The sequence below is a fragment of the Corvus brachyrhynchos genome, unplaced genomic scaffold, assembly GCF_000691975.1.
Source record: "Corvus brachyrhynchos isolate BGI_N302 unplaced genomic scaffold, ASM69197v1 scaffold23, whole genome shotgun sequence".
Classification (NCBI taxonomy): Eukaryota; Metazoa; Chordata; class Aves; order Passeriformes; family Corvidae; genus Corvus; species Corvus brachyrhynchos.
In genome coordinates this window covers 851,140-862,624 of record NW_008238983.1, presented here as the reverse complement: position 1 = coordinate 862,624, position 11,485 = coordinate 851,140, and the positions used below count along the sequence as shown (strand labels likewise).

Sequence of the window (11,485 nt, the reverse complement as noted above, 5' to 3'; positions counted from 1 at the left end):
AGGGAAGGAAGCAGCCCAGGTAGGAACACGGGGCGAAGAGGCAAGGCGGCGGCCAGGGGCTCAGAAAGGCGGGACAGGGGCGAGGGCCAGCCAGCGAGGGCAGAAGAGCCAGAAGGCAGGCTGGGACCAGGGCAAAGGGGGGAGCAAGCGGGAGCAGGCAATAAACAGCAATAAGCCCCAGCGAGCCCTGACACAGTTGGTTTTTCTAGCCGTCTGGCCCCTCCCAAAGTCCGCCCAAGGACAGGGGACCATTGGTCCCGCTCCATCTTTGTGTGCCGTCCATTGGAGGAGACTCTCCGCGGCCTGGTTGGAGCAGCCCCTCCGCAGTGTCTCCCGCTGCCCGCCTCGGGGGGGGTGGTGCCCGGCGGAGGCGACCCCCAGGCTGCCTCCTGCAAGTGTCAGGTGTACGCTCCCTCACCCCACATGCCTCTGACAACCCTGACAGCCAGAGTTGAGGCAAACTAAAATGGCTGAATTCAAACTAAAGTGGCTTCTCACACCAAGGAAACTCCATAAGGATTGATGCAATTTGTTGTGTCACAGAAATAATAAATAAATAAATAGTCACACCTCAAGCTCCAAAACATTTCCCGTGCTCAGTTTCCTATATATTATGCCAAAGCGTATATTAACTTTCACTTCCTCATTCAGTTGCTGTGTGAGAATAGCAGTGCATTATCAGTTCTTCAAAACACAATTGATGTTCATTCCAGTTTACTAATGGACCTTAATCCAAATCTGCAAAGCTTTGTATCCAATGCTGAAACAGTGAAACTGTACCTCTCTGACTAGAGAATAAAGGATCTATTAAACTGGCACTTCTGTTTGAGTAAAGGTTGTATCAGAAACTTTAGAGACACCGATGGTTGCTAGCCTATTTAGAAGCTATTTAAAATCTAATTATCAGCAGCCCATAACATCCAGGATGTATAAATTCATAAAGAAACATAATTGTTTCTGTAAAAAGCATAAGAGTCCAGAGTCTAGTCTGCTTTATAAAGCATATTCCTTTGAGAGTCTGCCGATGGAGTGAGTACTGTGGGGCTGAACAGAAAGGAATGAAGAAAATCGCTTTTCCCTCTCCTTGCTGATGCCTCTCAGGCTCTTTGCTAGTCTGGTTTATTTAACAACCAGCTGGGAAGAGCATTACAACCCACAGTGCTGAGCAGGAACAGAGTTGGAACCTCTTTGGGGCTCCTCATGTCAAGAATCTATAGCTGATGCCTGTCACTGCGCCAGAAAGGCATCTCCAGGGCAGGGCTCCCTCATTCATAGGAGTGACTCCAATGGATGCATTTCTTTTTTGATTTATAGTTGAAATACTTGGATATTGCTCTGGAAGGATGTAAATTTGCGCTGAGTTCTCACATTAAGACATTACATTAATGAAGTATTGGAGGAGAGGGTGAATATGACTATGACTACTATCGCCTGGGGGAAGTAATTTTGAAGTTGATACTCAGTGATTAAGCAATTGTCTGAGCTGTTAATCCTTCAAAGAGGCATGGACATAAACTTTAGATCTGCAACTCATCACACTGAAGAAAGCTCTGTAGCTGCAAGTTACATTGCTTTTATGTTAACAGTGATCATAGCTAAAGTTAGACTGGGATTTTTTTTTAAGTCTGGATGTGCACATTTCTTCTTTTCTCGTAAAAAGCCAAGATTTGATATATATTTGAGCTGACAGAGCTAAGCCAGTTGTCTGAGGCTGTTGTACACTAAAATTGTTTTTCACTCTTGACAGTTGATTAACACAGCAAGTTCCCCAGCCAGCTGACCAGCTGATGTTTGAGAGAAATGCCATGTTTAAAGTGCCTCCTTTTACCTGTCTTTGTGCAATGTGAAGAAAACCAATTTTTGCTCCCATCCCCAGGTCCCATCAGTTATATTTGCACATCTACCCTTAAAGAATCTCCCTGGTAAATGACTTGTTTTCAAAATAAAGAGAGATTGCAGAGACCTCTCTGGAGCATGAGACACTGGGACTGGAGCACAAAATGGCATTTAAGAGCCACAAGAGCTCGCTCTACTAAATCCTCAGCTCAGAGTGTAGTGCTCTGTCCTTTTTATTCACTCAACTGAATTTATCACTATGCCCCATGAAAGAGTAATCAGCACCCATAGGGCAGAGACACCGTGGGTTCAGTTGGTACTTACCCCGATTGCACGCTTGAGCCAGGGTCTGTAAAGGTGTGTCTCCTTTCTTGCCACTCACAGGGAATCTGCTGGGGCTTAGCTGCTCTGCTGCATCATGCAGGCTATGCAGTCAAGAAGGACGTTACGGGATCATGCCCTTATTTCAGCATTTTGGACACATCTCTGCAGGGAAGAGTAAAAGGCTGTATTTCACAGCTATGATATCATTCTTGTAAGCTATAATTCAGCATGAGCCACTATAAAACCTTTCCCATGACATCAGAGCTGTGAAATATAGCTGACTTCAACTGCAGAAAATTCCCCCACAGGAATAATTGTTTCCTGGCAATTGGCGTTTGAAGGACTGATCCTTTAAAAGGCTGGCACAAATCCCGTCTAGGTAATGCTGCTCCAGGCAGCACTTCTCAGGAAATGTTAAGTGCAGGAGCAGAGGTATGGAGCCCCACCACAGGATCTGGCCATAGGGGTGGTGGGATGAGCACTAGAGGAGCCTGTCAGGTGATGATTTTCACTCACTTATGCCTCAAAAATCCAGACCTTACTAATAGCAAAGTTGTAGGTTTGCTCACTCCCTACCTCAGACCCTGCCTGCCCAGTAAGGTAAGACACATGTACCCAGCCAGAACCACCGTCTAATCCATCTTTCCGTATCTGCCCTCCAAACACAGATCATCCTGATGATACATGCATCTTGATACATGGTAGATCACTGGGTGTGCCCCTACTTGGGGCAGTACTTATCTCCCCTGGGCAGGCCCCAATCTCTCCCCAAAGCAACCTGGCAAGAAAATGGAAGTCAAAATGTTGTATGAGACGTAATTTTCTCTTCCATATCACATGAAGGAAGATGTCCACTTGAATACAGTCCAATGAGAGGCAGGGTTAGAATGGATGTTGGCAGAGTGATAAAGGACAAGACCCTACACAGATTGGAAGGGTACAGGAGGAGGAGAAGAGAGACTATAGGTATGGAGAAAGTTAAAGCCACCTCTTCTCTCCCTGTCCTGGTGCCTGAATCTGCGGAACCTGCTGCCTGTGCCCTGCTGTAGCAACCTGTACGCTAGTTCGCCACTGTTCCATCAGTTGCAATGAAAGTAATTGTTAAACACATTGAGCTTAGTCATGCCAGCTTTTCCTGTTCCTCCTCTGGGAAGGCCTTGTTGTGAGCAGCAGCTCTGTTCTTGCTGTTCTGTCTCTGTGTGTATAGATACGTGTATGTGTGAATACACCCAGGGTCTGTGTCTCTCACAACACTCAAAGCTGTGTGTGGACACAACTCCCATGACCTGCAGGACAGAGTTGTCTTTTCCTATAGAAAGCTCCCTGGCTAACAGGAGGTAACTACAAATCTTCCCTCTTCTCCAGAAGAAAGTAAACTGCTTCAGAATTAATTGTACTATTTACATTCTTCCTCTTAAGGCTAAAAATCTTTTTCCTTCTCACACAGATGTTACCTCTTAACAGAATTTTACCTTTTGAAGCAGTAAAATAATATTGTTTGAACAGTCCTGTTCCATTACCTACTACTCATATAAAAGCTAAGTGGTATTTCTTTATAGAAAATGATTTATTAACAGGAACTCTGAGAGACTTAGGGTTATTTTATACAATTTATTACCAAGAACAACGACAGCCGGAAGAGTAGCTAACCCGAGGGATTGTAGGTACTGTAACTCCTTCAGCATAGCTCAAGGGCTAAATTCTGTCTAATGTACGCCTTTAAATAGGTAAACACATAATAAAGGAGAAAAAATGGTCGTTGATATAGAATATGATCCAAGTAGTGTTGCGTGAAATGCAGTGAAACAAACAAACAAAAATTTTCTCTTCCATTTCGTATAGTCAGATTGTCATTCCACAGTCTTTCTTTACAAATACTGAGAGATGCTGTAGTGAATTTTGAGCTGGTTCAGAATGATTTATTGGGTTTTGATCAGAATACTGAAAAAAAAACCCAAAACTTTTTTTCAAAGAGCATCAATGAGAAAGCAAATGAAAGTTAATCACATTATCCTTATCTGAGATTATAGATCTGTTTGAACTAAAAATATAATGAAGTGTTTACAACAAAAACATATGTTGTGGAATGTTTCTGTCAACTAATTCTGATTTCTTCACATTATAAAATGTTCCAAAGCTGTTCATTAGGCATTCTGTATGACTGGTTACCTGAGACACATAGTATATTTTCTTCCTTCTGAATAGAAGCTTTCAGCTTTTTTAAAAACAGAAGAACCGTCAACACTACACTGAGGTACTGTATCTGTAGCTTTTTGCATGTTGAAAATTACGCAGTATTCAAAGATAGAGATCATTTTCATAATTATTTTGTAGGTGCACCAATATTTTATATTAATAATAGTAGGAAGAAGTAGCTAGTAAAAACCCACAGGTAGCAATGTACTAGCTGGGGTTTGTTTTCTATTTTTAGAACTTATTAGTGAGACAATGTGCATATATAACTATGTATGTAAAGATTCAAAACTCAGTACAAAACTCTGGCAGCAGATAATAAGAAAACCAAGGTGTCCATTTCGTATGCCATAGCAAGCAGGTCTGTTATGTATGAGATAATGACAAATACACACATTTATTTCCCTAACCTGTTAAGCCAGGCCTTTCTAAATGAAGTCAAAGGCAAAACTCCTTCAATGTGAAAAGAAAATCCTGGAGTTAAGTCCAGTCTCTTCAGTCCATAACTATAGCAACAGAATGCATCCTGGGAAGACAGTGTGCAGTTTTGCTAGCATTTCTTTAATGCAATAAGGTAACCTCATCAAGATCCCCAATCAGAAAGGAATCAGTTACATCCCAAAGTTCAGGCAGTAAAAAGAGAAATATCTGGCTTGCCTTTATTGATGAAGGGAAGTAAATGGAGTTAAGGGGGACCCACACATACCCTAAATCCAAACATCATGACTCCTTCTGCCTACTCAGATCATTTGAAGGACCATTTGCGACATTTTGATTCAGAAACAGCCCAGGTTTTCAACAATCATTATTACTCGTCTGCTTTGTGGACTTACTTGCTGCGGTGATGACACTTAAGTACCTTTGGAAATGCTAAAAAAGTCGTTATTTTTCTTTTCAGAGTTCCTTTGAGACTGCAAAGACTATTCAAAGAAGGAGGACGGCATGAGATTGGATTCAGTGCAGTAAAGTAGGTTAGTTTGAGGACAAGACAAAAAATCATTATTTAGACCATCTTGTGTTGCCGTGATGAGAACTTACCATTGCTTCTGGCTGCTGTTTTGGGCTGGTCAGCCCCACCAAAGTTTCTTAACTCCGTTATCCAAGAGGACTAGTGGCTTTCCAGAAAAGGAAAAGGTTTTGGTGTTGTCTGGAAACAGCAGGCAAGACCTCCATCGTTCCAAAAGGAGCTGGATGTGGAATCAGTTCTTTTTATTGGAGGAATACACAGGAACTGACTACCAGTATGTTGGCAAGGTAAGTTTCTTTCATATGCATCTAAGTTTTGATTTTAGAAGCACTGGAAAGCCAGCAGTAGCAAGTAGGGAAGAACAATGCCTGCTACAACTTCTAGTTCGTGTTCCTGTTTGCCCAGCTTCTGCTGAGGAGTAATTCAGCGGAAAGGTTAGTATGTTTCAACTTCAAATTGTCATCAACAAGAAGTTCTTCATTTAACCAGGAAGTCCCATGGCAAATCATTGGCAATTCTGTTAAAGATTTTCCAATTTATTTTGTGTCTGGAAATAATGCAGCTTAATTATAGGCCAGATTTTTAGCTTCAGAATGGAATATGTGTTTTCCCTCATGCTCATTAATTTTGCTACAGTCAAACTACATAAACCAGAAGAGGTTTAGGTATAAGTTAGGATTCACAGTACCTGAATTTTTGGTTAGGATGGTCTCTACCCAGCAAAAGGCAATTATTTCCATTTTTATTCCCCACTGCACACAACAATGATGCAGCCATTTTCTGAGGAGGTTTCGTGGTGCCACTGAGGACTGCGTGACGTGACTTTCACACCACCAGCCATGCTCCTACAAAGCCTGGTTGAAGCACACTCTGCATATATACTAAGAGGCACCAGGCAGCTGAAGACTTCTAATCTCAAAGCATGCTGACAGTTGGGAAAGGGTTCAAAAAAAGTTTAAAAAAGAAAAGTCACAGCTTAACTCTGAGAACAACATCCGCCTCCCTGAGCAGCAGACCCCCATGTAGGTAACAACCATTATGTGAGCTGTAGAGCTAATGCATCTGTGTTAAGAGCCTAAAGAGAGTCTATACTGCCCAAGGTGGCATAGTCTGTAGGAATATGTCTTGCAGAACACAGAAATTGTGCTATTGATGATGACATTCAAAGCAGAAACAATACAGCTTAAGTTTTCCAAACTAAAATGGGGTTGTGTCTGATCCTAGTTTGATCTCTCAAGCCTTTTAGCAAAGGTTGCAGATCACAGTGGTTTGACATTTTATCTCCCTCTGCAAGCTTCTGAGCATTCCCATGAGAGATGGTGGCTGCTTTTCTTTCCTGCCAGTCAGCTGTCAGTCAAAGTTGGATGTGACACTCCTTTCCTGCTAAATGGCTGCAAGGCATGATTCAAATGAAGAGCTACTCAGAGCTGGTGTAATACTCATAGAACTCCAGCCAGGATAATCAGCATTCATGAAAGGAACCACTGAGCCCAATCTACAGGAAAAGGCCAAAGGCAGAGAGTCCTCAGAGAGGAGAATTAGAGAAGGAAGGTAAGAGGGTAAGAAAAAAAAACAAAACAGAAAAGAGTAAGAGAAAAGAACTAGAAAGACAGAGGTGGAAGGAATGGAAGCTTTACAAAGAGGAATCAAGATGGAAAGGAGGGGGAAATGATACTAAATGGGAGTAGAGGATAAGAGCTGGGAGAAAGTTTCCCTAAAGAGAGCAAAAACAAAAACAGAAGATGAGACAGTGAAGGAAAAAAACCAACAGGTATGAAACATGGAGTCAAGGAAAACAAAAAGGCAACAAATTGAAAGACAACAGTCCTCCACACACCCACACACTCTTGTGTTTCACAGTCTGCCGAGGGTGGCCAGGGTATTGGGGATCTTTTAGTTCAAAGATAGTTTGTGGTCCTGAGATGAGTCCTACAGTCTCTCATTTTCACTGGGAATTTTGACATTAAACCTGCTCAGCCCCACATTCTTTCCACTGCAGAATTAGAGTACAAGCTATTGACTTCAGAGGGAGTGATGGGGAAGTGAATATTCCTGCAGGATAAGTTTGCTGAGACACAGTTAAAAAATGGTCTAGTTGGACCAGAAAACCAAGACAGTTTCAACAGGAGTCGAGAGAGAGAAAAAAATGTAGGTTATTTTTAAAAGTTGTTGTTCCGCCTATTTGTACTTTATTACACTTTCTGTTGTAAAGCACAGAAAGAACACATAATGTATAAATGTCATTGATTCTGTGTTCCTAAGCCGTTCACAAGTGGCCTTTCACACATCTTTCAAATGCCAGAACTGCTCACACTCTTGTAACTGAACAATTAGCCAAGAGGCATGGAAGAGCAGCCTTTTATTACTAAAGTTGAAGATTGGTGTGAGGGGAAATGATAGAAACATCTAAATGTCTCCAAATTGAGGTAACCAGGCAATTTAACTGAGCAATTAAACTTGATTGATGTGGGCAAATGAGGATAATGATCATTTTTATCAAGCTTTTTTTTTTTTTTTTTTTCCTCAGAGGACTAAATGTTAACCTTAAATATGGACTTAAAAATGCTAGGAATATAAAAAAAGAAATGTGAACACAAAATCTTTTAAAACAACAGCAATATATGTATATAAAGCGGAATTGTGCTTATTCCTTACTGTATAAACAGGCAGACATGAATCTTCTGGGGTTTTTTGTGTTCAGTGGTTAAAGCTAGTGAGCATTAACATCATAACTATTAAAAATAAAAAGATTCTATATAAGCTACAAAAAAAAATCTTTTACTCATGCTAGTTTCGCTTTTTTCTTTTCATTTTTTTAGCATCTGTTTAATCCAAATATCTACATCAAAATATGAGATTTAAGAAGTCCGTTGTGAAAGATTCTAAAAAACAGTGCTATTTCTATGAGCTACCCAAATTACAGTTGTAAAATTCTGTAACTGTTTATAGTACAAAAAACATATTTGCATCATAGTAGTTTTAGAGAGTAGGGAAAAAACAGTGAAAGGGAATGGATTCAGGTTTGAGATAATAAAACAGAAAGACAATCTCTCTGAAAACAGAGCTCAAGGCAGTACTGAAGACAATGCTGCAGCATCATCTGAGTCACAGACCAGGGCACTGTCGTTCTCCATACCCTGTATGCTCTTTATTCGTTGAACCCAGAGCTTTCTGTCCTTTAAGAGTTAGTTGTCCAAGCACATACGAAACTTTTTTTTGGTAGCCATGGGTACTGTCAGCTATTAAAAAGTGCTCCCCAGTTTTGTATGCTGCACACTTCATTGTCAGCCCAAACATGCAACTGTGTCTCACTGGACAAGGATGTGCAGCTGCCAGGGAGACACTCACAGTGTTACAAATAGAAGTTTATGTTTGCTGACACCAGATCGATCGCTTTATTATCCATCCTTGTATTCCTCAATTTCATTCCTGTATATTTGTGAAATAAAGTCTTTTTAAAAGAGTTGGAATTCATGCCTCCAGTCACTAGTCTCAGACCCATTAATAAGGAACTTGAAGAAAAGTTCTAGACCGGAATTATTCGTTGCACTGCTGAATAACTTGTGAACTATAGCTATGCATTGAAGTGTGACTGATGGACATAGTGACATTTTAACCTGAAGATATCTTTTCTTCTGGTTCAGAAATTATAGCACTTGGCAGGGACTCAATCCAAAAATAAAATACAGGAATTACATGAGCATCAAAGTAGAGAAGTGTCTAGCACTACTACCTAGCCAAAGTTTGCAACATCTGGGTTAGGTTTTAAATGAGATCTAGTTGTACCAGTGACTGCTTAGTGCAATTTTAAAGGGCTGAGGTGAATACATCTTTAAATCACAGGTAAACAATGAAGTAGTAGTGCAGCTGCATATAAAAAAATACACTGTGTTTTCTAGATATTTTCAGATATTCAAGGAGTAAAAAAAAAATGAAAAATTCTGCCCTGTTCCAAGATTATACTCACAGCTATAGTTACTATTTGTATACACTTGACAGCTTTGACATGACTGTCCCACTGGCTATGTAAAATCCATGTACTGGCATCCATCACTGAGTTTAGAGCACAAACCTAGAATCATTGTTACATAAAGGGATAGGATTCCATTTTCTTTAGGACTAAAGAAAGATCTGAACAAGTCTTAAATCGTACTCATTAACCCAGGAACAGCTTCTGGCAGTCTGCAATGGAAAGGACCAACTTGCTTTCCTGGTAACAACAGGCACAACTGTGGAATGGTTTGTAACACTCTGTCTGTCTGGCACTAAAAGGAAACTTCCAGACATACTTTTCATTTTTGCTGCGTCTTATTGATGTTCATATAGTTCAAGCAGTATGCTCGCCTGGGAGCTATCTGATGTTACTACCTGTACAACCCATCATAAACAATCAGCCTCTGCTGACAATTCCATTTTTCAAGGAAGATAAAGTCAAACTCCTGCTGGTATGTGGCTTGGCAAAGCAAAAAGGATACTGTGTTACTGTAGGCAAAACCAGAATCTTTTTGTTTGGTGTTGAAAGAACCACTTGGAAAGATAAATTTCCCTCTGTCAAGGAATGGTTTAAGGTACTGTTGACCGTGCTTTGAGGAGGGGATGAACTAAATGTTACCACAGTATAGTTTCAGCAGTGTTTTCTTTCTTTTGTCTGATTTTACTTCTGGCTACAACTATTCTGAAGGCAAGCACAGCAGTGTATTTCAGCAGAAGCAAATAAAACAAAAGGCAGAATCCCTCCAAGTCATTGCAAGTAGGGGGACTAAGCAATGTACTGAGGCAAAATTATCTGGCTGTGAGCACACACGAGGGGCTATTTAAACAAAGAAAATTACTGTCGTGTAATACAGTCCATGCCTTTTCAGCATTTTAGGAGGTAGTGAGTAACATTACTCCAATGCTTAAAAGGTATCGTATCTTAATTGTATGGCATGATAACTAGCAAGAGAAATCTTCCCTTTCAGCTTTTAGTGCACTAGTGTTCTGCACTTACCTTTAAAATTTTTCTTTCCCAAAAAAAAATGTGAAAAGTCAAACTAAAATGACTCCCCCATCTGCACTTTTAACATCCTTTATGCAGCTTTACTGGCAGACACTTGCTCAGTATTTTTCCTTGCCTTGTAACTTGCACTATGATATATGCCTAATGCCTTCAGTTTCCTGTTCCAAGTACAGTGACTATTCGGCATTTTTGCAAAGCCTAAAGTTAAAAGTTACCCTTGTATGTTCTGTTTATTCATAGAGTATCTCAAAGCAATTTTCCATTCATTTTTGATGATCAGAATAGCCTCTCTCAGGGTCTACATTTTGCATTCTGCATCCAGAAGAACTGTAAGCATTAAGACCAGCCTTTTACATGTGACAAAACTTATGTACAGGGAGGTTAAGTGTCCTTCTGCACAGCTAAATAAAGTCAGAAATTTCAAAACAGAGATTGAAAACAAAAAAAAAATCAAGAGTTCCTAGCCCCTTCCCCGCCTCCCCAATTTATATAATTAGGTCACCTGCCTCACACGTCAATAGACTGAGTACTTGTCATTCTCTTAAAAAGTAGAACAAATGCTGTGGCACATCTGCGCTTCCATTATTCCTCATCCATCAGTCATATTTTATGTTCCACCACTTGACTTTCCCAAGTGCCCTTCATTTCTATATTGAATTGCACACACATACACACACTTGTCTTATATTCCTCTTCGAAAGATTTACTGGTGCTGATAGAAGTTCTCTGTACTGCCGGTCTCTGCGGAATAGAGATAACTCCGTAATGAGGGACAGTTGAGAGGTTAGAGGCCCAGGGTGACAATCCAGAAACAGCTTGCAGGTTTTAAACCATCATATGGGGGCTAAGAAAGGAGATAATGAACAATGGGTGGGATGGGCAAGGATGTTATTCAGAAAATGAAAAGGCAGGAAATACAGCATGGTTAATGTTTACGATCATCATAATTGTGAATCTACTTGGCATCATCCTTGCATCCAAATATATTACACAACATAAGAGCCTTGCAACCATCTGTTTCAAACAAACCCCATTTCCTACATGATGGCACATGATGGTACTTACCGTGTAACGATACATAACCTCCTCTCCTACTTCCCATTCCACCTACAAAGCAAGCAAATCCTGGGACCCTCAAGGCAATAGTTCTGTTAATTCTTATTTTT

At 40.6% G+C, this 11,485-nt stretch overlaps 1 protein-coding gene across 3 annotated transcripts in view; it reads left to right on the top strand.

Moving 5' to 3' along the window:
• Window positions 1-11,485, top strand: part of LOC103618744 (cadherin-6) — a 104,005-nt gene that overhangs the window by 47,599 nt on the left and 44,921 nt on the right. For 2 of the 3 annotated variants that reach the window (XM_017738731.1, XM_017738732.1), the window contains exon 2: window positions 5,252-5,607. In XM_017738731.1, coding sequence (XP_017594220.1) covers window positions 5,380-5,607 — 228 coding nt within the window. In that variant the 5' untranslated portion in view covers window positions 5,252-5,379. Of the gene's footprint in view, window positions 20-5,251; window positions 5,608-11,485 lie in introns of all 3 variants that reach the window. The other variant, XM_008637178.2, reaches the window with a different exon arrangement.